The 27,747-nt window shown below is 36.8% G+C and overlaps 2 protein-coding genes across 9 annotated transcripts in view; one reads left to right on the forward strand and one right to left on the reverse strand.

Moving 5' to 3' along the window:
• LRRIQ1 (leucine rich repeats and IQ motif containing 1) overlaps window positions 1–13,709 on the reverse strand; it is a 114,608-nt gene extending 100,899 nt beyond the window's left edge. For 4 of the 8 annotated variants that reach the window (XR_008233105.1, XM_052774562.1, XM_052774558.1 and 1 more), the window contains exons 1-10: window positions 13,134–13,391; window positions 12,554–12,716; window positions 11,249–11,360; window positions 10,141–10,235; window positions 8,833–8,938; window positions 7,919–8,148; window positions 5,924–5,998; window positions 4,526–5,746; window positions 3,411–3,563; window positions 1,051–1,201 (exon numbers count right to left, since the gene is read on the reverse strand). Coding sequence is in view for 7 of the 8 variants with exons in the window: in XM_052774562.1 (XP_052630522.1) it covers window positions 1,051–1,201; window positions 3,411–3,563; window positions 4,526–5,746; window positions 5,924–5,998; window positions 7,919–8,148; window positions 8,833–8,938; window positions 10,141–10,235; window positions 11,249–11,360; window positions 12,554–12,682 (2,272 nt within the window). In the remaining variant the exon portion in view is untranslated. Of the gene's footprint in view, window positions 1–1,050; window positions 1,202–3,410; window positions 3,564–4,525; window positions 5,747–5,923; window positions 5,999–7,918; window positions 8,149–8,832; window positions 8,939–10,140; window positions 10,236–11,248; window positions 11,361–12,553; window positions 12,717–13,133; window positions 13,409–13,559 lie in introns of those variants that run through there. The other 4 variants (XM_052774560.1, XM_052774561.1, XM_052774559.1 and 1 more) reach the window with 4 other exon arrangements.
• A 2,381-nt stretch (window positions 13,710–16,090) lies between these two features.
• On the forward strand, window positions 16,091–27,055 carry TSPAN19 (tetraspanin 19). The gene is made up of 9 exons (XM_052774773.1): window positions 16,091–16,248; window positions 16,843–16,935; window positions 17,031–17,103; window positions 18,156–18,286; window positions 19,576–19,650; window positions 21,481–21,591; window positions 24,016–24,159; window positions 25,470–25,553; window positions 26,729–27,055. Exons 2-9 carry the CDS (start codon window positions 16,870–16,872, stop codon window positions 26,801–26,803), a joined length of 759 nt encoding a protein of 252 aa, XP_052630733.1. The 5' UTR covers window positions 16,091–16,248; window positions 16,843–16,869; the 3' UTR covers window positions 26,804–27,055.
• Window positions 27,056–27,747: the final 692 nt, after the last annotated feature.

The raw sequence follows: 27,747 nt of genomic DNA on the forward strand, positions 1-27,747 counted from the left end.
AAAACTGGCTTCTCCACTTACATACAGCAAAGCTCTTGGTTATTTTCACTGCACTACACTTTCCTGACCTTTTGTCAGTACAAAATGCCCTGGATCCTGATTACATCTATGCCAAATCTACATAACACAAGACTCACAATGCAGTATTTTTGGCTTGCCAGAAGCTGACACACAGTATCTTCCCCCTTAGGCACTTTACAGTCCCAGCAGCAATTCAGGCAGAGAGGCAAACACTTGTTCACTACATGAAAAATTCCTGGCTGGCCAACAGAAAACATCTGTCTTCTGGCAGAAAGATTTCATGTATTGAGTGGTCTGGGTGCATGTAAATTCTAACTGGTTGACTGCATGCTAAAGGTACACCTGTTGCCTGCCAATTGTTGGACCTGACAAATACAACTGCCTTCGTAAGTATAATAGGGGTTGGCACACCTGCTGTGCCTAAACGATTTGCACGATTTTACCTTAGCCTCATTCTTTTTTCCAGCTTTGGGCCAATGAGCAGCAATGAAGAGCCAAAGTGGGAGGGAAATACAGAACAATAGTTTGGAGCCAGAATGGGCAGCATTTTAGTAGAAAGAGAGGCCATGGTCCAGTGTTAGCATGGTTCACAGACTCAGACAGACAATACAATTTCTATGTAACTACTTACTGTGTCAGTCAGGAACACACCGGAATTCTCTGCAATTGCGAGGTTAGGCTTTATGTTAATTTTGTTTCTGTAGATAAACTGAACTCAGGCTACTCACATATCCCAATTGAGTTAGTACAGGTAATATTAGGGGCCTTTCTAGAAAGATTTTTAGTTCTTTTTGGCTGACAATAGTTATATGACCTGGCAGATGGAATACATGGCAGCAGCTAAGCCATACTACAAATAAATGTGAAGTTGAGTATCTTTCAGAATGCAGGTCTGTTCTAAGTCTGCTTCCTCATTCTCCTTGGGCTTAGCAGCTGGCTGGCCCTGAATGCAAGGGAAGTAAAATTCTGAATATAAACAGCACAAATATTGTTATACAAATTAGAATAATTTTTCATTAATTTTCTTACCAATTCGAGTGATTCTATTGTAGGAAAGTTCAAGATTTTGGAGATTTGTGCAGCCATCTAAGCCACAAACTGATGAAAGATGGTTCTTATTCAGAATCAGAATACAGAGATTTTCTAGGTTTTCACAGTCAATCATCTGAATGTTGTTTTCCTGTAATAAAGGAAAATGAGAATATTAAATAGCATGTAAAGTGAAATAGCAGAATTAAGTGTAAAAATATGGTAGATTGTCATCATTGCTTTTTTTTATCCTAGACTTCTAGCTAGGAGTAAGGGCATCTCTTATGTTTTTCCATTAGGAAAATAAATTGATGAGTCACAGAAACTGCCTTTTGTGTCCTGCTGCGATAGAACAAAAATACATCTTGAACTTCATTCTGGCTCTGAAAATGTGCATAAGTTGAAACAAAAAGCATAAGGATAATTTAAGGACAGAGTGGTCTTTTCCATATACGTTTTCCTAGCTTCCCAAATCCTGGGAGACTGAACTAAGAACTGCATAGAAACCATCAAATTTACGAGACACTAATGAAGACAGCTATGACTTTGCTGGAATCCTATTTACTAGTAGTGAAAATCTGCATTTAGAGGTATTTTGGTCACAAATATTAAGACTGTTCTCAGCTAATATTCTTCCCCCAAGAGATCTTGCTCTTTTAACATCCCCCTCCCCAGGCCATTTTAATAATGCTTCCTTGGATTTTTATTTCACTATTTGCTGCCCTTGCTGTTTTCTTCTGGTTTTCACCTGCAGATGCTCAAACAAACAAAATTTAAATTCCCTGCCTTTGTAACACAGTGATTAAGCCAAAGAGCCTAATTCCTATTCCAGAATTAACATGCTGACTAAATTTACGTGCTACCTTCAGCTGCAGGCAGAGATGTGTAGAGGTTTCCTTTGGAAGCCGTAACACTGATTCCTGCCCTTGGACAGCCCCCTCAGTTGCACCAGTAAGTTAAAGCAAAGAACTGATATAGCTTAAATCTTAGCTTTTGTATCAACAGAAATGAGGGGCAATATCAAGCAGAAATGAATGCCCGACAGAAACAGAGGCAGCTGCTTTAGCTATGTGAGAAATACCCATGAAACAATATTGGACTGTTTCAGCTGTCACAAAAGAGGCTGTTTCTTCATTAAGGTTAGCCACATTAGCTGGCACAGCAAAAGTATAAAGTATTATTATTAACAATATATATAATTATTAAGTTATTAATAAAGCATACTTAAAAGTATATCTAAGAGTCATCTCCTTAACTAAATTATCCTCACATATCCCAGTGAGGCAATCCTGTATATTATTTAAAGTCTAACATTTTAAAATAAAAAAACCACAAAACCCAAACTGTTCTGTAAGAGACAGTATTTGATCCAAAAAAAATTATATATAAATACCAATCTTAGTAAGACTGGCAACTTAGATATTACGACCTTATACTAATACTTTGCTCTTGTATTTCGAGGTACCCAAAATTATCAAATCCCAGAAATTACATTCTAAATAGATAAGAAAACTAAGAAAAGGACACAGGTCTTTGAACCTGCCCTATTGCAAAGTTCTAATTATCAGACAGACAACACTCCTTTAACTATAGTTATTATCAGCTCTCTTCTCCACATTTAATTAAAAATACCAAAACCAACAAAAGCCCCATACTTTGGAAAGAACACCAGTTACTGGGCAAGCAGAAACATTCAAGATTTCTACGAATAATAATAACTTTCTTGTGAACTGGTGTTGTTAAAACACATGAAATAAAAAATGTGAACGGAGTTGTTTCATGTAAATCATGTTCTGGAACTAAGATGCATCACAGAGCAAAACATTTTCTTTAGTCATTAAACTTACAAGGCCATGTAAGACACTGCGCAGTAGCAAGTACCTAGACAGTATGCCTCTAGTGTAACTCACTATACTGTTCCTTGAGCATATATGCGATTAATTTTAACTAATGTTCAAGGTGTGTATGGCAAAGGACTCTTCCTTCTACCTATTCCTGCTTAAGCTGAGCACCTGCTATGGTGAACAGCACCTGCCCACTCACGAATCAGAAAGACTGAGGTAACGAAGATCTATCACTGTGCCATACTAACACTAATCCTAGACTGATACTATCATGCACTTTTCTTAGTACAGCTTGATTAATTTGCAGGATGTTGCTTTAGTACAATGGAAATTGTTATATGCAATGCAAATCTGCTGGTATAACTTTGTTCACATATGGGAGTATTTTGTTGATATTCCTATGCTCTTAAGGCACTAAAAGTTATATATTCAGGTGGACGCAACTGCATAACCACCTAAGCAGCAAAACTGGCAGTTCTCCCCAGGTTATAATAAAGAGTCAAATATGCTTAGTACCTCCACATCGATATACTTCAGGTCTTTGCAGTTACTTAGTCCTTCCAGTGCAACTAGTCCACAGCGCCTCAGAGTCAAAACTTGAAGATTTGAACACTCGGATAACGTTGAGAGGCTACAAGCTGGCAAGTCTTCGAGTGTAAGTGTTGTGACCTACATGCATTTATTGATAAATAAAATCAATTGTTTGTATATTGAACATTCATTGTACAATGTCACATTATGGTTATTTTCTTTAAAAAGCAAGAGAGACCAAAACTACATTATACTAACACTTTAGAAAATGCAAGCAACTAATGTTAATCCTTTCATATAGAAAACGATGGCAATGATGGGTTTGCTCTGTTAAATGGGAGACATTATTATGAAAACAGTCTGTTTGATTTTAACATCCACCGTAAAATAAATAAAACCGATGCTTTGCTAATGACATTGAATTTGAAGGGATGGAAGATAAACACTAAGCAAAGCAATTAATAGTGTGAATTGTTTCCCATCACACTATCATAAAGAATGAGTAAGTGCACAAGAACAGACAAAAATAATTCAGACTAAAAAGTGTATGTAGTCAAGTATGTCATATCAGAGAGGATACCAAAACAAGAGCACAGAGCAAGCATACAGTGATAAGTTAGGAAGTGGTAAGAAAAGCAAGTCCTGGGAACCAAGAGATGTTCTTTATGGCAAAACACCATCTATAAGCTGATCAGCAATGTCTTGCTTCTGGAAGAGACTAGTCTTCTCAAAACTCTGAAGGGGCTAGATGAGCAGGAGCTGAAACATGCACCCTCATACAAAGGCAAAACCATATTAATTTAGCAGAAAATAGAAGCTAGAAGCTCCTGCCTTTTACAGGCTTAAGATACTGTCAATTATCTGAAGACTAATACCACACCAGTCTGCTCCACAATGCTCACGGGAATTCAAAAGTCATTCTCATTGCCCTTATTCTGAACTTGTGCAGAGGAACTCTCACTGAGATCTATAACCTGCTAAACAATAATCTCCTCCTCTTCCAAAACAGCATTCTGCCGACATACCAAATAAAAAAAAAAAAAAAAAAAAAGCACGATGGTATGGCTTCCCATTTCATTCTAAATCTTCTGTATAGTTACCTGCTGCAGAGTACTCCAAGGGCCACTATGAATTATCTTTTGTGTACTTAACGGAGGCATCTTGCTAACTGAACTTTTCCTTGGTCGTTTTTTTATAGTTGCTTGCTTTCTATGGTTTTCTTCATATATTTTAGACCAAGATTTACATGTGTTCATCCAGTTTATTCTCTTCTTTTCAATATCATCAGGAAGAATTAGGCTACTGGAACACTCAGCTGTATCTTGGATTCTCTGGTTCTCCCAGGTTTCTCTGACTTCCTCATTAGCATCTTTCATTAGAAACACAGTTTTCTTCATTGTTTCAGACTGAGAAAATTGATCTGTGACTTCTCTATTACTAGCATTTGGCTGGACATTTAGTGGACTGCTGCATATATTGTTTGCCTTATTTTCTACCATGTCATTAGCTCCAAAATTAACAGATTCATCCTTTGAAGTATGACTATTTGGAGCTTTATTAAGATCTCTAGTTTGTGAGTAATTTTCTTCTACATGTGTTACTGAATTCATGTATATGTTCTCATTATTTACTTGAGAAGAGTATTCCTTCTTCTCAGAGCCTAGCGTATTTGGTGTTGGTGTCAAATTTCTTTCTGGTGGAATTATCCAATTATTTGTTTCATCCATCATTTCAGTCTGTTTTTCTTTTTGTTCCTCTGCTTGCTTATTTAGTTCCTTCTTCTGTTCTCTTATTACTTTTGTATTTTCTGTCTGCTTATCCTTTTTTATGTTTTCTTTGTTGTTTTCTCCACTTTCACTCATTACAGCTTTTGCTTTTTTTTCTCCTAGTTTTCTCTGTTCTTCTCTTCTTATTTCCAGCTGTTTTTCTCTTTCAAGTCTCAGGCCTTCTTTCTTTTTCTCATATTCCTCACGCCTCCTCACCTGTTCCAAATATTCCTGTCTTTCAAGTTCTTCTTGTATCTTTTTTTCCTTTTCTTTCTTTTGCCTATTTTCTTCCATTCGCCTCTTCATTTTTTCCTCTTTTTCTTTCATTTCTCTCTCTATTTCTTCTAGTATTCTCTGCTTCTTTTTTATTTCATCTTTCCATTCTTTTAAGATGGGACCATATTTTTTATGGACTAAAAATGACCTAAATCTAGCTTGGATTTTCACAGCTGCTGTATTCTGTTGTTCTGCCAGGTGTTGTCTTTCTTTTGCTTTCTGCTCTTCCAAGGCCTTTTTCTCCTCTTCCATTTGCAACTGCAGCTTCATGATCAATTCCTAGGCCAAAACAATTAGGATAGTCTTCAACCACTTTTAAAATAGGGCGGGTCTTGGCACATATTTATCATTATTAAACAGAATCTGGTGTATTAACTGTCCCAGAATAACATTTATTCTCAAATATATGATAGTAACCTCACAGTCTTTTGACAAAAGCTCACCGTACAACCTTACCTCATGTTGCATCATTTTGTCTCTCCAAGCTTTCTTTTCTTTCTGTAACTGATCTTCTATTGCAGTTTGGTGTTTCTGCACAACAAATTAACCTAAGTGAATATTGTACAAAACCTGGAACATCACAAAACATGCTCTCTCCAACCTCCCCCATCCTCTTGACTTTCCAGCAGTCCACTTTTGCCAATGCCTGAATCAAAATGAGAAACTCACCTGTGTGAGGATCAAAATAAACAAGTGGACACTTGCATTGGTAATGCAGATTTGGTCATGTACTGAAAGATGCATACCTTCAGAGAGTCAGCATCTTGGTACTGACCCAAACGACTGCCACCTTCCTCTCCAAATTCTGTAGTACTATTGAAGATGAAAACTACACTTATGAAACAACCATTCAAAGTACAGGTAGACAATAGAAACATAACAGAAGAAGAAACAGAAGAAACAAACACTCTGAAAGTAGCACGAACAGTCCCTGTTTAATTACACTGCTATGTTACTGATAATCTTAAAATCTTTTAAACAGGAATTTTGTTCAGTAAAGCTAAAGAATATTTTTTCACTTAAATTGTTTCTCAATGGAAAATAAAAGTTCAAGTCTATTTTCTCAATATTTGCAAATAAATAGTATTTCCCTCCTTGCCCAACATATTCTCAATCAGAAAAAAAAAATATCCAAATTATCTGGAATTACAGCTGACTGACAATTAGCAGACAGTAAGTACCTAAAAAACAGAGGGTGATCCAGAACCACGTAACTCCTGGTGGAACCAAGATAAATCAGTATCAGCCAAATCAGATATACAGTAGAATATGAAAGAACTAGTATAAACAAAGTAGCACTTCCAACTTGGAGCATACAGTCTCCCAGGTGCCTAAGCACTCTTTGGCATGCATGCTCAGAAGCATGCTATTCAGACAACAGGAGACTAGACGGCTAGATCCTTCTGGAATGGGGAAGTTAGTCTCCATCTCTAACCTCCAAAAAGAGTGTAGTAGTGACAGCACTACCAAAGCCATTCTACATCCAAAAATGATTCGTGACATCAAAAAGTAGAGGAAGCCTAATCAATTTTGTGGCCTGTTGAAAAGGTAGCTATATCAGACACTGAACTGGCCTTCAGAGATCAAAGGTCTTTTCACTCACTAAGCCCTTCCTTAATTTTGGTGACTTGAATTACCTCGCTGGGACCAAGATGCCCACCTCTTCAGAAAGCTACAAATCAGTTAACTGAAAATGCTGTGTTAATGCGTGTCTCAAAACACAAATATTTAGGCTAAATAATAAAATATTGTGGCCCCACAAGTATAATGTCTGAGGGTTACGTTTCCTCACATTCTTATGCTCTTTTGTGGAGAGCTATCAAATGTTTCCCTTCAGTATGCACCACATGCTATAGCAAACCACGACTAAATACTCTGAGAATGCAACCAGTCAACATGTGGAGTCATGTTCTGTTGTGGCAGAACTCAGTAGATTAAGCCTGACTCAGTTTCCCAAATACAGACAAGAAAAGGGACCATTGTAACTTTTACCTAGATGAAGCACAGCACCAGCATTTCTGAACTGAATGATTTTGGTCCAGGTTACTTCACCTATGATTTTTCATCTAATGTGAAATTGGGGTGTGAGGTCCAAAGTAAGTAAGTATTTTCTGTTAAGGCACAGTGACCATTTTTCATTTGTGAGAGATTTAGCACAACTCTAATTTCCGGTACTTTGGCTGGTGTCATAATATAAAAAATTAGTAAGGGCAAAGCCTAGAGAATAATTTAACATTTAGCATAGCAAATTCATTCACTGTTGATCAAAGCAGTAAATGCATAAAACCCAGTGGATCATACTTACATATGTCTTACATCTCACTTTGGTATCACAAGTAGACAAGAGTTTAGGACAGTCATACAGTTTGGGATAGTACTGTCTTTTTCACATTAGATCTTGAATTCAGATAGTCTAGATGGGAACAGATTGGCTTCAATATCATTAATTACCTTATGAAGAAGCTCTAACTTTATTCTTTCAGCCTCAAATTCCTCCAGGCGCTGCACCCTTCTTGCATGCTCCTCTTCATTTTGTTTTTCCTGTGCTTCCTTCTCAGCTTTCCACTTTTTCCTCTTTTCATCTTCAAGCTCCTTTTGTCTTTTTTCCCACTGCTCAAATTCTTGTCTACACTTTTCTTCTACTTCATGATGAGTAAGCTTTACACTCATTTCAACATCAGCTACAAATTTGTAATCAACCAAGCAAACCTTTTATTTAATTTCCTAATAAGCATTGGGTGATATTAAACAGTCTTAAAGTACTGAGAAGAAAAGGATTCTGTGCTGATACAGCCAGCAATATATATCCCCAAGGAAATCAGAACTACAATGCAAGTCTTTTCTATCAGAAATGTTATTATCATGATGCACACTTACTGACTCTGCTACAATCATGCTTATTCTACCAACGTGTATTTCAGGATTACACTTTGGCTTCAGGATGAATGTCTTCTGTGGCTGTCAGCAGGGGTTTTATAACTGATGCAAAGGCCATGGCGAAGGGAAACGTTCCCAGCCAATGTGACCATAAAAAAAATAAAAGAAGTGGCCAAAGTACAACCTGCTTAGTGCCTCCAATCTGGCTTCCATTTGTATTCATAATAATTTAAATCATTTTTGGGTAGTATTTTTTGAACCAATTTTCTATTAAGACATTAAAGACTAGGATAATTTTGTGATCCTGAAATGCAATAAAAGCACAGGCATTTGCTCATGTCCAATTCATGAAGTATCAAAATCTATTGCATACTGTAACGTGTAATTTTTTACAAGGAATGTCATGATACTCATGAAAACAGAAAAGCAGAAAACAGTGAAATGATGCTAAAGATCAACTCAACCAAATGACTAATGCATTTGCTTACCTGTAACAAAATGGTCATCAGTGACCACTTCATCACTAGTGGACTGACAATTATAACTAGGTGTTGTAGCAATCTGCAAGTCTTCATTTTCAATTTCAAATAGCACCTAATATAGTTTAACATTGTCATTAAGAAACAAGAAACAAAATTTAAAAGCAGAACATTTTAAAAAAATCTTCTAGAACAAGGACAAGCTTTTCATCACATGACAAGTACAATAATATGAAACTTACTGACTGGAATCCTTAGACATTGAATAATGCAAACATATCAGTCAAAATATTGTCTTCTAGAGTAATAAATATTGGAGTATTTCCCAAAATACATAATATTTCTGTGTGGTTTTTTAACATATTTTACATTTTGTCTTGGAAAATAGATGTTTTGCATTTAGGATTTGTTTTGCTGTGGAACTAAGCACTATATTTATGCATTAATACTATTACGCACATAGGGGAAGAACTAGTTACAAAGTAAATTTTTAAGAAGTCTATTTAAAAATAATGCTATGGGCACAAAGATTGCTGTATTTCTTTCATTGTTCTTCATTGGCAAGAAGTAATATATTCCAGCTCATTTATCATCTGTTCATCACATGCTTGGGGCATATATTAATATTTGTAATGCAGCTGAAGTCACATAAAGTAATTGTGCTGTTCTAAACAATGGTCTTCTGCAAACAAAAAAATCATGTTTGCAAAAGTGCTCACTAATAAAAGCCAGGTGACAAATTAAAAGTGATTAAATTAAATACAGGTTTACATTTTTCTACGAACTTCAGCAAGTTATTCTGTCAAATCCTATGAAAATATAAAAGAACCCAGGTTCATAACTCTTGATTTGTCTTTGAAAGTTACAGCAATTATTATGTTTACATTTTCTATAAAATAATGGAATATATTAGGAGCAAGATTAACAGTAGCACATCCTCCTGATCATCATAAAAAGCGTAAGATTAGAGAAGTTTAAAAGTGTTATCATTCTATTGAGATAATATTCTGCAAATAATTAACAAAAAAGGATTATTCGGTTTTGTTTAATTTTGATTTTTGTGCTCAGCATCTCAACTACTGATACAGAGAATTTATTCCAAATTTTAAAACTTATACACATGGTGTATTACAACTGATGTCCCAGTTCTAAAGAACAGCACATACAAACTCATGTTAATACCTAATGGATAGCCTGACAGAAACAAAAGTGAACACATCTATAGGTCTCCTTAGGAGGCCAACAAAGCAAGTGTAAGTTATCTAGATTACTTCATAGAATTTTGTTCACTATAAATATTGTTTAAATAGAGAATACCCTTTTTTTAAATTGTTCTGGATCTTCATTATATTCAGAAGCCAATTCTGCCAAGTAATCTGAAGCATGGCAAGAAACTACTCCATAAATCTTACCTAAAGAAGAAATAAATATGTAATTTAGTACACAGAGAGAAAATCCCTTACCAGTACTCAGTTCTGCTCTATACTGCTTAGCTACTATATTTCTTTAAACTAAAATAAAGCATTTTCTTCCTTTAAAACTCTTACCCCACTCAATTTTACTCAAATCTATAGGAATCATTTATCTACATTAAAAGCAGCAAGTATGTGTAACTGGAACACACACAATGATATTGCAAGAATCCAGTGACAGCAAATATGAAAGAGAATTCCACAGCATAAAACACAGCAGAACATTTTCTGTGTAGAAAAACACAGTAGAACTTTTATCACATAGGTCAAAAACTGACAAAGAACTACAAAAAATAATGAAAAAAAGTAAGTGTCCATTGCAAAAAAAAGGATAAGACGAAACCTTCCTCGAATGTCAAAATGTAGAGATAATACTGAACTTTTGTTCACAAAGATGGTTACACTAAATGTGTGTGAAACCTAAGATGATGTGAAAAACTAGAATGGAACAGACAATGCCAATTCTCTGGCATGTAAACTATGAGCTTGGCTTCATTCACACAGCTGACACAGCAATATTGTTCCCAATTACAAGGTAATTTCATTTAATGCTAGCTTGGATATCTCTAAAGACAGACTTTAAACATATCCTGTGGGGTTCAACTGTATCTAAGTCTTAGCTTCAGCTCCCAGTGACTTCATTTTAGATTGTTACGAAGAGTCTGGCCCAGGTCCTGTTTCAGAGAATGATCCTGCAACTTGCCTTGATCTATCTATGGTTTAGCATCAGATGAATTTTTAGAAAAATTCAATTCATACTCAGATGTTAATTCTAGAAGACAGCATTGCATGGTTTTATACCTAAAGATTTTCAGCATGCTGTCAGAAGTTGATGCAATAGGTTTCACTGCTTGCTCTACTTAAAAGTTTGCATTGTTTTACTGATGATTGTTAGTCTAACTTCCACTGGCAATATGAGGTGCATAAATATTGTAACTGTGACCCCTGCTTACTTGTAGTTTCTTCATCTTCTAAGTCGTGCAGTATAAGCTTTTCAGCATCTTGATTTCTGCTCTTTATAAAGTTTAAATAGGAGAGAACTGATTCTGGCAAGTCATCTGAAATCTAGAAAAACATGACATTTGACATAAATTCTATGTTTTCCTCTCACAGCCATGACCAGAGGCAAATACTTGACATGCAAGAATAAAGACTCATGTTGGCTTCACCTATAAAGCACTGATGGAGATTTAGTAGCAATTGGTACCAAAATTGTTCCCAATTCCTACACTCTTCCCATTGTCTTATCACCCACTGAACAATTAATAGTTATTTTTAATTACATTCTAATTAAATTTTGATTGGAACGCATTTTAGTAACTTATCTTCCACTATCTTCAGAAACATGTTTCAATTAACATTTTCTTTATGTGTTGGACCAAGAAATTAAGTAAAAGGTTAAGACAAAAACTAACGAATAGCTATGATGCACATGATCTTAAAAATGTTCAGACTCTTTAAAAAATAAATTAATTTCAAATTTACTAATGTTTAAAGTATGCATGTAAATCAAATGCTTCAACTTTCTATTCTAAAGACTGTCTTTAATGCAAGGATTTGGGAAAATGGACTGCCTTCTCTCAGATCTGTAAATTGCAGTAAACATTGCTGGCATTCAGCATGTGAGTGCATAAATAATTGTCAGTGATGCCTTTGCCTATCTGTATGTCATATCAAACATATGATTTATGGTCACACATGACAAATGTCATCTACCTTAATATCCTGTAGACTGATCCTTTTGCTACGAGTCTGAAAGATTAAAATAACTGAAAAGGACCCAAATAACTGATTGGATTTCAGAGGAAAATCTTTCCCCAAAATAAGAAGTCATCCAAAAAAAGAGGACATGAAGCACCAATTTATATGAAATTAATTATTAGGAAGTCTTCAAACATGAGACAATCTCTTGTAAGATTTAAATACAGATTTAAATGAAGAATCATTGGCTTATTCATCCAGATTTAATCTACCTCATTAGGTTTAATAAAATCTTCCAGCTTCAGAGGATTCTAAAACAAATCATTACCTACCTACGAGTCTGGTTTTCTCACTTAAGCAGAATGCTGATACTCCTCCCTTTTATTGTCTTGTTACCATTGGAGGTCACATTTTTCATGAAGCAATACTACTGAGACTACTTTTCAGAAGAAATCCTCAGGTTAGGTATGTCAGGAAAAAGTTCATTCATCAGATAGGCTTTCCAATGCCCGTACTCCTTTCAAGCAGAAATAGAAGCAGCAGCACTGAATACTTACTGTCTCACTGTCACTCAAAGCTTCATCTGATACCTCTGTGTCAGGATCACCCGCTTCAAAGGAAGAAACACTGATTCTGCTTAATTCAATTTCTATTTCTTTTTCAATTCCTTCAATATCTTCTGACATTCTACTTTCCACAGTGTCTTATCTGCTTTCAAAGCTACACAAAGAAAATATTAACTGTCAGCACCTCGTGAACCTAAATAAACAGGGTGCTCATTTAGCATAAATTTATTCAGATGTATTGGCTTAAAATATGAAAAGGAACATCGGAAGTTTGTTCTGAACACCTGACTCCACAGCAACAGGAAAAAATAAGAAAAACATTAGTTTGTGATAACAGAACCCCCCCTCATTCTACCCCTCTAAATTTTGCAATTGTTACCAAATTTCAATATTAAAAACCTCTGCCTGCTCTCTACTCCTTGTGGACAGTATCAGTGCTACAACCTAAGCCTCACAAGGGTTTTTTATAGCCCTGATAACCGCAAAGAAAAAAAGAAAAGCTTCAAACATATTAACAATTACAAAATAAGACTAAGAATCCAGAAAGCACTCGATGAAGTTGTAATGATACAGAGAAAGCAGTGAGAAATGGCCTAACCCACAGAAGTACAAGACTTGTACACGGATCCAGGCAGGAGGGGAAGGGGTCCCTCGCCGTCCCCCCTTCCCTCCGCAACCCGCACCCCTCTCCTCCCCCTCAGCCCCAGTTAGGGGACAGGGGAGGCAGCCCAGACCCGCTCCATCAGAGGCAGCGAGCAGCTCCTCGTCCCTCGCCGGCTCCTGGAGCAGGAGAAGAGACAGGCTGAGCGCATCTCAGCCGCGAAGCGGTTCCTCGCTGAGAGAAACTACACCTCCCAGAAGGCCTCGCGGTGGGCAGCCCGCCGCCGCTTCCCGGAAAGACGGCGGCGCCGCCCCTTTGCATGCTGGGAGCTGTAGTCCGTCCCTCAGGGCACCCATGGCCTCCGGGCTCCGCGGTCCACCCCGGCTAGCTACTCACTCCTCGTTGAGCCGAGCTCCTACCGGAGCCCCCCCGCCTTCCTGGCCGCCTCCGGAGACCGCCGGCCCCTCCGCTCTGAAATCCCGCAGCCTCCAACCGCCACCGGTCGGGCCCTCCACCGGGACGACGAGAGCCCCCGCCGCCGCGCTGTTAAACCGGCGGCGTCACCACGGCAACGGGAAACAGCGGCTCGGAAGGCAAGCGGGAGGATCCAAACTTCGCCAGCAGTTGGCGTTTCGCGCCGGTGGGGCGGGCGGCGGGCCCCCGCGGAAGGCCGCTGTCGTCAGCGTGGGACGAAACACCTGGCAGCCCTCTTTTTCGCTTTTTTTTTTTTTTTAAGTCATGGACTGGAGCTCAATGTTCAGAAGAAACGGGAGTCAGCAATTAATCGGGCAGGAGGGGTACAGGGGGACCCGCAGCTCAGCATGCCCTGCCACCTACGCCGTGGGCAGGGAACAAAAAAATAATAGTTCAAAAATAAAAAAGGTCGGTCGGAGAAAGGCGCGTACAAATTATTTGAGAGCTGGAGAAAATGTCCCGTCGGGGGATTAAAGATTCCACACGATTCAGTCTGGTGAAAGCAATACGGGGCAGGGAGGGTGCGGACAATAGCGTTTTAGCGTGTAATGGTGTCTATAGGGAATGCGTCTGTCCCTAAAGTCTTGTTAGGAATGCCAAGGTGCAAAGACAGGTATAACAGAAAAATAAGAGCTGAAAGGTAAAGACAGGTTTTACATAGAAAAGGAGCATTTCTGTGAGTAACGGGAAGGATCTGCTAAGGGTAGTAGGGGTTTCTCCCACCTGAGTACCTTTCTGAAAGACTTACGGATGTCAACCGCAAAATACCGGATTCAAGGGCAACCCTCTACCATTTTCTGACTGGTGCGATGGATGAGCAAGACATTTAAATCTTAAAACAACGGAAACTCATCCGTTCGAAATCCATCCTGCGATGTCTCAGACTTTACGGAATCGCGTAACCCGTGAACTTTTCAATGTGGTCAAGTCTTCAAGCACGGGGTTGAATCTGCACTTGATGCTTGTTTTGTAATGCCAGTTGCTCTGCTGTCACGGTGACTGAAGGCCAGGGGCACCATGTCGTGCCTTTAGCAAACAACTTCGCCAATTAAAAAAAGGCGTTTCCGTAGGCCCGTCGCCTGTAACCAGGAAGTCAGGGGGATCAACAGAAAAAAAGCTCTCTGTTGTGAGGATGTGGTTAGGTTGTACTTCAGGAAGAAACATATCGTTATGGGACTGTGCTCTTTAAGGTAGGATGGAAATACTCGGAGCTGGTAAGGATTTTCTTGTGAAGTAACAATGTAATGTAAAACGTACATCATTTTATAAAGATAATATTTCTATTTTTCAGATAAATAATTTAAGATAAACTGAATTACTATTATTATTATTATGGCTCAAAATAAAGCATTGAAACCGCATAGTTATTACAACAGAACTATTGCAGATGCCAGTTTTCAAGTGAAATATGTAGCCATTCAGGGGTTTTTACTAGAACGATGCATCTCAACAATGTTTTAATACATTCTGGTTTTGAAAATTCTGATGAAGTTTAATTACTCCTAAAAGTAGTGGATCTTCTTCAAGGGAAGTGCAAAACCAGTTATCTAATACAGTCTGTAAGTTTACATGGTGCTTTATTGACCCAAATCCACTGTGGAGCTAGTTTTTGAAGCTTATAGCTTGCTTCATTCTGCAATTCAGCAACAGAAGTTTTATAATCCAGGCAATGAGGATCTTGGCAGGGCAGGCAAAGCTTGTGTTTGCAGCATCTTTTCTTCTGATCAACAAATTTGATACATATGTAACATATGTTTTGTATGTAAAATAAGTTAACACAAGATATTTTTTGACCACAGAAGCTTCATCTTTGTCATTTTTTTTCTGTGTTACAAGTAACAGCAGACATAACTTCTCATTGTAATCAATCTGTAGTAATTCTGACAGAAGACAAGAACAATTCCTTTCAAACAAATCTCTTTGCATTAGAAAATACTTTCTGAAGGGTATGCCTATGCTGGTTATGTTCACACGTCTGTGCACGTTTGTGTGCCTGCCTGCTTTATACAAGGGAAGTGTAGGACAACTGCAGTCGGCTGCTATTGCAGAAACCATTTTCTAACACTGCCGCTCTTGGACTCCTCTCAGCTCGTACCACAAAGTCAGGCAGAGCAAAATGCTGGAGTATGTTTACAGAAGAGGCAAGACAGGTGAAAGAGAACATAAGGTGGGGGACAAATGTATGAGTTTCACTCTCTGTGCAAAAATCTTGATAGGCCCAGAAGATACGGTATCCAATAATGATAATAATAATAATAATGATACATAAAAAAAGAAGTCCTGCATCAGCGAGTTTACAGTGATAGGGGTCTTCCCTGCTGAAATATGCTGAATTACGCTCGAGATGTGAATGCCTGTGTGACTTCACTGTGGTCCTGTCAACATTTGCAAGTATTTGCAAGGTCTATACAGTTGGTACTTGGGTTCTAATGCGCGCTTTACATGTATTTCAGGGGCGGTTGCTATGGGTAGGGTCTCTGCTTGCCCTCCCGTTGACCAAGCACCCAACTGCTGTTGATGACAGAAGTGCATTTCTTGATTTAGTTTCATTTCAAAGGAATTCAACTTTTCACATCCTGTTACATTCCACAACAAAAAACAGAGGAAAAAAGTAAGTGGGGGCGACTGGGAGGTTCAGTTCAAAAGTGTAAAGCGTACTCCAGAGTTTACTGCAAGACAGTTGGTAGCACCATTTAATAGCTCTCATGGCTTTGCTAGAACTGTGTGCTGGATCACACTGAAATCATTAGGCTGTATCTGCTATTTTCAACAAAAATTGAATCGGGTCGTGTAGACAAAGGAGGGCTTATATCTTTACTATGGTTCTCCCTCTTCATTTCTGCTGGTATCCTTAATAATTAGTAAAAGAAGTGTATTGAAGAATATAAGGACAAGTGTATGCCAGGCTATGTAACTCTTGCCATCTCTGCAATATAAATTTTTGTACATACATGCTGCCTCCAAATGTAACAGTTAAGAGAAAAATTATAAAAAAATAAATACATGTGTACAATATAACATTAGAGGCAACTGAGACCAGACACCATCTTGCTCCTTCTACTGTTGCTACTATTAATTTTTTTCAATCTATCAGGTGACTGTTTAAATTTATAAAACATTATCTGAAGAAAATAAATCCCATTGTAATTGATAGGCTTAGTTATATCTGTTTCATATTGAACTGAATGTATGATTATATTTTCAGCTGCGATTCAAAACTGAAAACAGAAGAATGAAAATAAGAGATAAAAGACTAATACAGAAGTACTACTTAAATGTCTTCAATGGAATTTTCTTGGTAAAATTTCTGTTTTCTTTTTCTTATTTAGCAGCTTCAAATTAATTTTTTTAAAAATGTGTTAAATTAAAACAGTAATCCTCCTTTTTTTCCAGGCTCTGGGTCTTATGCTTTTGACATTTGGCCTGTGGCTTTTATTTGACAGAAACAATTTATTCAGTGAGTTATGTGAGTATAAATATAATTTTTCTTTTGTTTTAAATGATTGCAGGATAAATCAACAGAAAGCGTGATGGAATTTTTTCCCACAAGGTGGCAGTATTGGATTGAAATGCATAGGGTTTTTTTCTGTTGTGTATTTATTCCCTCAATAGACAGTATGATTATCAAATAAATATATATCAGTATATCTACAATTTATATATGATTATAATTTATACAATTTATGTATTTCTCTTGGTGTACAGCTTATAGATGACTCACTGACCTATAAATCAGCTCTGTTGATCTTTTCTTTATATAATTTACCAGACTGCATTTGGCCTGCATTTGACAAGATTGTAGATCCTTTAGGTGGATATTTGGGTGGAATGAAAACAAGTTGGAGCTTGAGCCTCTCTGTACAGATATTCTTTTTTCCCAGAGTGTCTATCAAATTCTTTCACAGAGAAGTAAGTTTTGGGTCACATAACAACGGCTGTGCTCTTAAAGAGTTGTCTACCTTGGCTATGCCAAGGAGCATCAGTTACCAGCTGATGGGATGGGAACGATCCAATATAGTAATTCCGGGATGAAGCATTGGAGATGGAAGTAATGAAAGCCCCTGCTACTTTCCATATCTATGGAAAAATGGTTAAAGTGGAAAGGGGAAAGTGGCCAGTCACAAAGGAGGATAGCATTGAATCTGAGTATGGATTTAATGAGAACAATATCTATGTCCACATAAGATTTGTACATGTGCTACTAATTTTTTGCCAACAGAAAAAATCTGTAAACTTGTAATTGTCCTCTGATTTCATTATGAGTGGTTCACATTGTTCAACTATGTTCTGTTTCCATCTCATATGTTGTTACCATCCTCTGCATTTATGAAAATGCATCTTTTTCTTTCTGTGGCTGTAGATAGCATGAGTAATAATAATACTCTTTTATCATTCTGCTATTTCCATCCTTTCAGTAATGATATTGCAAAGATTTAATTGTTTTTCTGGTATAAGTTTTGTAAGTGGAAGTCTCAAAAAAAAAAAGAGACGTGACAGTATGAATGCACTGTGTTACAGTTTCTTCAGGCAAGAACCAGCTAGTGGCATATATTTCTTGTATATTACTTGGAATTGGATCTGTTATTACTTTTACTTCAGCCGTGGGATTCCTTGGAAATGTTATGGAAAACAAATGTCTACTAGTTACAGTAAGTGTAAATCAGACTCCAGCTTTCTTGTAAAATGAAGGGGAGTTTTGTGTGCATGAAAACTGTGATCCTGTCTTGATGTTGTGATTTCCACATACAGTGCTTAACAAATCTGCTGATAGAAAGCAGATAGATAAAGTCCTGGCTCAAATGAAATCTGAACAAACTTGAAGATCCTTCCATATCACTGCCTGAATATTTTCAATGACAAAACACTTGCAGTTTGATGCAGCAAAGATTTTAACCACTGTATTTATTAACTTTGAGATTTTAAAATTAATTTAGTATTGAAATTATGCAGAGTAACTCTCCCTCAGTATGTGCTCACATGCTTAGTATGTGCTGAAGAAATAAAGAAAACCTGCCCCAAAATATTGCAGGTTGAAGGCACAGGTAGCTACAGTATGGCTACAATATTGAAATGGAGAGTATGATTAAAAAGCTCTTACCTATGTAGACCTACCTGGATACTCCATATTTATATACAATTCCTGCTTTTTAAGGAAAGAACACTTTGATTTCTGAAAAACTACACCGTAACTATACATTCTTATGATCCCTTTGATCACATGTTTTCCTTTGTCTTTTGTTTATTGTCACCCTTTTTGCATCATCTGTTTTAGACTATGTGAAGGCTGAAGCAGAGAACTATTCTACTGATTCATTTGTTAAGCACTACTAATATCAATTGGCACAGGAGTGAGAGGAGTCCAGGTGCTATAACCAGGAATCTTCTTCATTCTTCCTTCCTGCTACTGCCCTAGGCATGTAGTGTTTGCCTCACAATTTATTAGATGATGAACGAGAAAGAAGTGTCTCATTTCCAACTTCCATGGAAGTATGTAGTATCACAATATCTAGATACTGTGGGTGAAAATTTGGTCTCGCTGAAAATGAACAAAATGAACTATCTTTTTGTTTTGTTTGTGTGTCTTATAGCTCAAAGGAGTCCTTGACTAGGCATGAGACTTAGGTACCTTGATAATTCAAACAGGAAATAATGAAATAAGAGTTTTTCTTCAGTGGAGCACAGCTGCTTAACAGCAGCTTTTGTGCCTCACTTCCAAGAAAGTTATGGCTTTGTCAGTGAGTTGTGCTTTGCCTGAAGCCTGTCTCTTAAACTATGATGTCACTTTCTGAGGGTTTCCAGGAAAAGATATTTCTTACTTTTGTTGGAATTACTCTAAATAATAGTCATGAAGGATTATACATGAGCTTCTGGAATTTTTTATTGCATTGCTCACTTGTTCAATATTATGTTTAAACATAATTTGGGGGGTTTTTTTCAGTATATTAGTTTTCAAATCCTGGTGTTTGTTACCCAGATGGCAGTATCAGTGCTGATATTCATGAAGAAAGAAGAGGTATGTAAATAAATTATGTGAGACTGCTGATAATTTCAAAATAGTTTCTTGCAATTAATTAAAAAAATTCTAATAGTCAATTCTCACTGTATACTGCATCACCATTTGTTTGAACTTGAGTACTCTACATGTCGACGAGGTATAGCAGAAGATATGGAAAACTTAATTTGAGGAATTCAGCATGGTTCAATAGTTGTAAAGGGGAGTGCATGGAAATATATTTCCAGTTTCTCCTCTGCAACAAAACATACTCCTCCTGTGGAAGCAACAGTGTAAGGGACAGCTTTATTCCTTTTTGAGGGATGACCCAGAAAGTCCCTCTTTCCTGGACATCAGCAGAGGTAGGAGAAAGCATTAGATGCTAACCTGTGTCTGCTAGCAGGTGATAATAGTAGTACGCTGTGCAATTGATAGTAGGATTCATTGGTATCATGGCATGCAAAGTATACTAATGAATTACTAATTTTATTGCTTGAGCCTGTGTTTTAGGTCCAAGTAGAGATCTAATATAAAGAATATGTATCTTCGCTTTTAACAACAGGAAGCAACAATAAATACCAACATAGCTGTTGTCACTAGTAACTGTACTGCTTTGAAGCTTTATTCAGTAATTTATTTTTCTGAATATAGCAACTCCAATAGCTTGAGCATTCCTCACAGTATTATATGGAAGGTGATTTGTACTGAATCCATACTGGTCCGTCCGCTTCCCTATTCCATAATTGCAAAATCTATGGTTTGAGAAAACCTCCCGGGACACTGGTCTCATAAAGTTCATACAGTTCTCCAAATCCTGCTGCTATTCAGGCAGGGTACAGCACAAATAAATCAGTTTTACTCCATCAAAGTGAATATGTATCATCAAGATTTCTTCTTTAAATGTTAATTTATAATGATGGAGTCCTCCCCATTTTATACAATGGTTTTACATATTGAAAGATTTGAACTGTCAGGAATGAAGCATTCTGGAGTCAGCTATTTGTGCTAAGAAAATTGGCTGAAAGATTGCAGTTAAATTTATTTTATATCAACTGTAATTGCACTTGATCTCAACCTTAATTAAGTGTTGCTGAAGTATAATAAATGATGGTAACATCATCATTCACTGTGTTTTTAGGATGGCTGTAGCAAGGGGAATGAGTTGGCGAAGCCTCATTTTTTTCTTGTTTTGTAATTAAACCTTTCAGTGACCTAGGACATCTCCTATGCATGTATTCCCTGCTACATTCTCTATAACCACATTTTTTGTGATCAGCTCGTCCACTTCAATTACTGTTGAAGGTATATTTTAATAGTCTTTGCAAAGATACCTTATCTAGGGCCAACATTAGCTACTAACTCCCCTAGCCCAAAGCAATACATGTCCTGGCCAGATTGCATGATGCTCACACAAGTTTGTATCACAGTAGGCGTAGAATCAATTTTGGTTTTGTGCTTATTATTATGTGGTGCTGTGCTTATTAAAAGTAAGTATGAGAGGTAGGATTTAGTATTTCAGGACAGATCAGGTGCATCTAAACTATGTTCCCTGGCTCTTCTGGCTCCATTTGGGCTAATCATCTTGTATCTGCCTGTGCTGCGTATGTGATTTGGGTCACTTCATTATCTTCCCCTTTTGCTTTCAACTTTCCCTTTAGTGCAATGGCTATGACATGTCTTAGATCATACTTGGCAAATTGATTAGAATGCTGCAGCTTGCAAGTAACCCTTGAAGAAACCTGAATATCAATAAAAGATCAAGGATTGTACCATCCATCCACACTGTTATCAATATCCATGCACACTCTTATCAATATGCATATATCAATTGCTATAAATATTTATGAACAGGTCCACAATCAGTGGAACAACAGAATTGATGAAGTTATTTCTGAGTACGGGAATGAGAGTCTGGCTGAGCAGGAACCTCTGTGGAACATTCTGAATGCTGTGCAGCACAACGTAAGGAAAAAACCCCACAAAATATCACCACCAAAAATACTGCATCAAACAAAAATGTGTATACCAATCAGAACTTACTTTAAAAAACCAACTCCTTTAGTAAAGGATTAATTTTTCAAGATCCGCTGCTAATATCTGATGTGGGTGGGCAGATTCCTTGCTGTTATATGGAGTATTATGGATAAGATTAGGCTTTTGAAGTACTTGTCAATGTATGTAGGAGCAGACAGTTCTGGTCACTGAAGTTTACTGCAGCTGAAAAAAACAGTGGGTTACCTAATATTTTTGGCAGTGCTAGATATCGTAAAACACTTGGTCTGCTTAGGTCTCAAGACTGACCTGAACCATGGACAAGCAGAGATGTTGTGAGGTCAAAGCAGAGCTCCTACTGTGAGAGCATTTGAATAGGTATTGCACTGAGACTCTCTCAGAAATAATGCTTAAAGCCTCAGATGAGCTTGCAAATCAATACTTTCAGCACACATACTTTATTAATCATAAATTTTTTTGTGGCCTGGCAGGATGTAATTTGTTTCCTTTTTCAGAAAAGTCCTTTAAAGCATTTGTATGGGATCAATTATTTGGAAGTTGTTAGCAATGTTTTTGACCAGTGGCCTACTATCCACCCTCCAAATTAATTCTTCATCATGAGCTTTTAATTACAAACACTACAGCTGAACAGTTTAATACAGTTTAATATGCTTCTATAGATGAGCTGTGAGTCCCTTAATATGATTTCTTGCAGAGGTGAGTCACATAGTCTTGGCAAACATTGAAGATAATTTATGATTCCAGATAACTCATGAAGCATATATGTCTAGACTCAAGATTACAAATGCATTTGTAATGTATATTTAAAATCTGTTCTTTGAAAAGCTGGTCTTCTCTCATTGCATTCATGATTTCTCTAGTGATTAATGGTGACCCCATTATGTCAATGGTGCAGCTAGACTGTGCTGGTATACTTGAGCTCAGTTTTATTGAACTGTTGTGGGAGCACAGATTTCAGGAAAGCTACCTACCCACGACCTACCCTGGTGGGCATGTTTAAATTGTGGCAGATCTCAAAGTCTTGTGGATATTTTGCTGTTGGTATCTAAGCCAGATAATGTATCAGATCTGCCAAGATGAACTGTAATCACACTTTTGAATGAAACACTGCCATCCCCAAGTCTTGTGTTACATGCTTCCAGTTCTTTACAATATCATCGGCATCTGCCATGAGAAAAATAAAAAGCCTAAGATCATGAATAGTATTAGAGACCAACTGTATTTTTATATATTTTTGGTAATATTTAATGTATGGCTTAAAGCTGGTGATATTTTTAACTGAACTTACAGAGTTGTTGACATTGAATGTTTTTACAGAGAAAGGACAGTTTTGGCTAAGTTACTTAATTTTTCAAAATTTAGAAGCAGTATTTCTTGGATTGACTCTCCAGAACACAAAATGAGATGCTTTTGTTTAGCACCTCTGAGCTAAAATATGACAGACTTTTCATCCCACAAAACAATTCAAATATTTCTGAAGTTTCATCCTGATTCAAAATGAGAAACTTGGAATTTCCTGCATGACAAGAATTCCATTCTCCAAGCTGTTTGATGGTTTGTGTTACTGGTATTGAAATAGATTATAGGGAGGAGCTAGCTGATAATCCATTTGAACAGGGCACAGTATTTGCTTTGTGCTTCAAGTTTGAGCTATGTGTTCACAAGAGATCAATTGCTGCTAAAACGCAAGTTGGAAAAGGGAAACTTTCTAAAGATGTCTTGCTAGGAGTGGAGAATTTTTGCAAATATGACATTAGAATTGACAAAGGAGTAACTGAAAGTTTTCAAAATCTAGTCCCTATTTAAGTTTCTAGATCAGAGTAAAACAGAGTGTCTGTGTTTTTATTTATTAAAATATGTTTTATAAAATCTGTCCCCATTTATTGTATTCATTATGAAACAACATTCTTTATGTTGTTTCCAATAATGTATAGTTTTCTTTCTTCTTTTTGTTGTACTTCACAATGAACACATCCTTAATATAGCTTATTGCTTACACACAATTTCGACTTGAAATTACTCTGGAAGTTTAAGGGTGATAGTCAAAATGTTCTACTTTAATCTGGGTTGTAATTTTTTTTTTCTATTTACATGTGTTCTAGAATAGTTTAGAGACTAAAAGAACATTCCTTTTGAAAATATATTTTAAGATCATATTGTTCTTAAGTCTGTACTATCCAGTACATATCATGGGAAATTATACATACACAAGCATGAATCATCCCCTGCAGAAACCTCTCTCTACTGTGTACAGAGGGAAACTATCTAGCTAATTTAATCAACTAACAGCTAGCACTTCTTGGGGTGAGAATTCCTCTGTGTGACAGCCTTTATAGGTGTTAGAGTTACCAAGTTGCAGGATTTCTATCCTAGATGGAATGCTGTGGAAGATACAATGTCACACAGTGGGAAAGGAATAAAAACAAGGAAAACAGTACTCAAATCCCATGTTCATGCACAAAATCCAGTCTGAAGAAATGGTTTTGTGATGTCCCGAGGGATTCAACATACAGTATGGTAAGAAAAAACCTTTCTTGAAGAATGTAACTTTTGTTACTAAATGTACTTTGGAAAAAAAAATATACAAAACATGTTTTCCACCAAGACTTGGCTTACAAATGCCGAAGTATTAATAGTATCATTGTTTTGTCTTTGGTCACTCTGAAGTCTTGGTTTTTACTTGTTAGGTGTCAGTCATGTAGGCGGCTGTAAATTAAGGATACTTCAAGAAAGCAGGAGTTGTGCCTGATCAATATCACAGGGACATTTAGTAGTGGTTTACGAAGTAGTAAGCATCTTGGCATTCAGAAATCCATGCTGTGCAAATCAATGATGACAATGGAAAGTGACAGTATATAAAAAGTATACAGTACATTTCCCACTTGTAAGTAGTATTCATTACTTAAAGAATGTCAGCCATGTCTCCACCTGTTTGTATTATCTGTTTCCAGAGATCTCCAATACTTTACAGGATAAGAGGAATGAGCAAAGCATTGAAATATGAGATATGTTTCCTGAGACCAGTTCATTTACATGTCTTAATATCAAGGGACCAGTTTGCATAGGACTATCAGATATCATCACCTGAGCTGGAGCAAAGTGATACATATTATTCTCTTCTGTAAACCCTCCAGTGTTAATAGGACTATCCAGTGAGAACAAAAATTCAACGGGCAAAGGTTGTTTCTTGACAATGCAGGACACTAAATAATAAAAAGGGTGTTGTCAAATGACATATAGTATTGTCTTCCTTTGCTCATTAGTTTGGAATTGTTCCCTGTTTCTACAAACCCTTGTCATTATTAAAAGATCACTTCAAAGTGTAGAAAGCATTTATTTATATGTTTTATTATATTTATAGCTATTTTAAGCTATGTAATAGTTTATAATTTATTTTTAAAAGCAATATAATAAGCACAGACTGTAATCTGGAAAATATGCACATCCATTTCAGGATGCATAATGCATGAGAAGCAGTGAAAACTTGAAAATATTCTTTTAAGCATTTACTTGTAAGGTAATCTCTCAGTTATACTCACACAAAAGCAAATTCCCTTTTGATTAAGTCACAAGCTCTGGAACATTTCCATACAAAAATATCAGATTTACTGTTTATCTGTTTAGTTCAGATAATTTTAAAAAGGTTATAGCTAAATCTATGCAGTACACATTACTGATGTATTTGCTCTCTGGCAAGTAAATATCAGAATCCATCATAACATGCAGAAAGTTCTATATATTTTAAAAGTATGTTCTTATACAGATGCAATATGAATTCAAAAGTTGAAATTATTTTTCTTGAAATCTGTTCATCTGTACTTGCTTAGGGGTGTGAAGAATATTTAAATACATGGTTTGAAAACAATGTTTTGATCTTAACTGCAATTACTATCAGCCTGCTAATTACACAGGTAAGAGTATTTTTCAGCAAAAAACCACAAAATATTGATATTCTGCTGGGGGTAAAAATCAATTCAGTGCCATTTGTCTTTGGCACACTCTCCAAAATTTTGTAAAGCTTTCCATCAATTTTAAGTCAAGCACTGTTTACCAACAAACTCTGGTATATTCAAGCATCATCACAGATGTTGGTGTCCAAAGTTTGTTGAACAAAATGTTTGACCTGACTTGTGAAAGCAAACAGCATTGCAAAGATGGGAAGCAGTTAAAGAGAATGTAAAATCTGTGGAAAAAAAGACTTCTTTTGTCCTCTATTTGTACAGAACCTAATCCATGAATATGCTAAATCAAAAAATGCTAAATAAAAAAATAGAAAGTCATGAAACCCCTCCCCCCACATATCTATGAAAAAAATTTATTGGGCAACAAGGAATAAAGCTTTCAATATCAAAACAAAATCATATGAATAATGGCAACAAGAATTGGTTGGTCACCCCACAGACACCCTGAAGGTTGAGTACCATCAAGCAGGCGAAGGATTTTTAATAATATCTAAAATTGTGAGGTTAAAATGAGATTAGTTCATTTTTACTCAGAGAATTAAAAGTACAACCTATTTTACCTCTTCCATATGTGGTACCTTCCCATAGAGGTATGTAGTAAAAACAGTCCAGCTATGGAGTGGGCCAGTTCAGTAATGAAAATGTTTCTTATTCCTACTCACCTAATCCTCACTAGTGCAGTACATGAGTGTATCATGATCTTCAACATACTGTCATTGACACCTTCTTGTCAGATGGGAAAGAGCTGTTATCCCCATTCAAGAGGTTAAGACCAAGAGTCATAGAATCATTTAGGTTGGAAAAGACCTTTAAGATCATCAAGTCCAACTGTTTTTGGATTCATAGGGCACTGCAACACTTAACTGAATAATGTGCCACTTGAAATAGATTTCCAGATACTTCTGTGGATGTGGGCCCCAGTGACTTGCTGGAGGTCACACAGCAAGCCTGTACCAGAGCAGAGAATTCAGCTTGTGTATTCAGGCACATGTCCTGATCATTCTCCTTTGTATCCTTCTGCACTGTCATTCATAGGAGCCAGGTTAGCAGTCAGATTGACTCAGTCATGAGTGAGTATCAACACTTTCTTTGTTGTTTTTAACACACCCTTTTTCTTTTCTCAGATATTTTTGATCACACTAACTGGTCAGCTATGTAGAGACATCAGCAAGAATAATATTTGGCCAAATGAATTATGAACTCTTCCGAGCATTGCTGTGGTCCAAGAATTATCTGATCCATGCCTGTAACAGTCAACGATATTACTTCCACTAAAATTTGGGTCGGGCTCAATGTATTGTAATCACTAGGATATTAACATTTGGGCTTTAATATGTTTGTTTGTTGTTCATGGCTATGGATATGATAGTATGCTACAAAATTATGTGTGTTAAAGTCTGAAGTACTATGCCATTTACTAGCTGGCTAATAAAACTTCCTGGTAAGCTGAATATTAGTTTCCTGAGTCTTCAGAACAATTTGTTCTGAGTGTTGTAAATAGTACTGTATAGTATACTGCACTTCGAAACAGAAGAAACCCTTTATCTGGTCCAGCTGAGAAAAAACATTTACAAAACATTGCTGATACTTCTTTAGGCCTTTAACTTTCCTTCCAGTCCTTTTCTGTTTTGTCCTTTTCTGTTGTGTGATTTAATCTCCAAAAATTTCACTGAGTCTTACAAATATTGAGCTCTTGTCAGCTCTTTTCCAAGAAGTGTTGTAGTAGACATCTTTCATTCTTGCTGAATGGCTCTTCCCGTTCATTTAATCAAATGGCTTCAGTGGTTTAGGTGGAGTAAGCTTGAAAAGCTAAAACATTCTCTACCCTCTGAGCAGTGAGGTGACCTGGAATATCTTGAGGAAAACTGAGGAAGGCGTGGTATTACAAGCGTAGGTGGTAGCATTATTATTTTTTGTCTAAAACTTCCCATTTCAGTAATCCATTTTCTGGTGCTTATAAATTTGGTAACTTCTTTTTATTTAGGCTAAAAAATTTCCATTTCAAGTGCCTTCCACAGGCTGAGTTTCATACTTAGAGAACTTCAAATAAAAGAAATGTGTCAATTCAGAGGGGAATGGCGTGCTTGGAACAGAATCTGAATTCCAAACTTGTATTTTTTGTTCTGCCACCAGCAAAAAATCT

This window comes from Harpia harpyja, chromosome 23 (assembly GCF_026419915.1).
Source record: "Harpia harpyja isolate bHarHar1 chromosome 23, bHarHar1 primary haplotype, whole genome shotgun sequence".
NCBI lineage: Eukaryota > Metazoa > Chordata > Aves > Accipitriformes > Accipitridae > Harpia > Harpia harpyja.

Coding starts and splice junctions, on each gene's coding strand:
- TSPAN19 (XM_052774773.1), top strand. CDS start 16,870: ATGAAAATAAGAGATAAAAGACTAATACAGAAGTACTACTTAAATGTC. Junction 19,651..21,480: donor TATTCATGAAGAAAGAAGAG/GTATGTAAATAA, acceptor ATTTATGAACAG/GTCCACAATCAGTGGAACAA. Junction 24,160..25,469: donor GGGATTCAACATACAGTATG/GTAAGAAAAAAC, acceptor GTACTTGCTTAG/GGGTGTGAAGAATATTTAAA.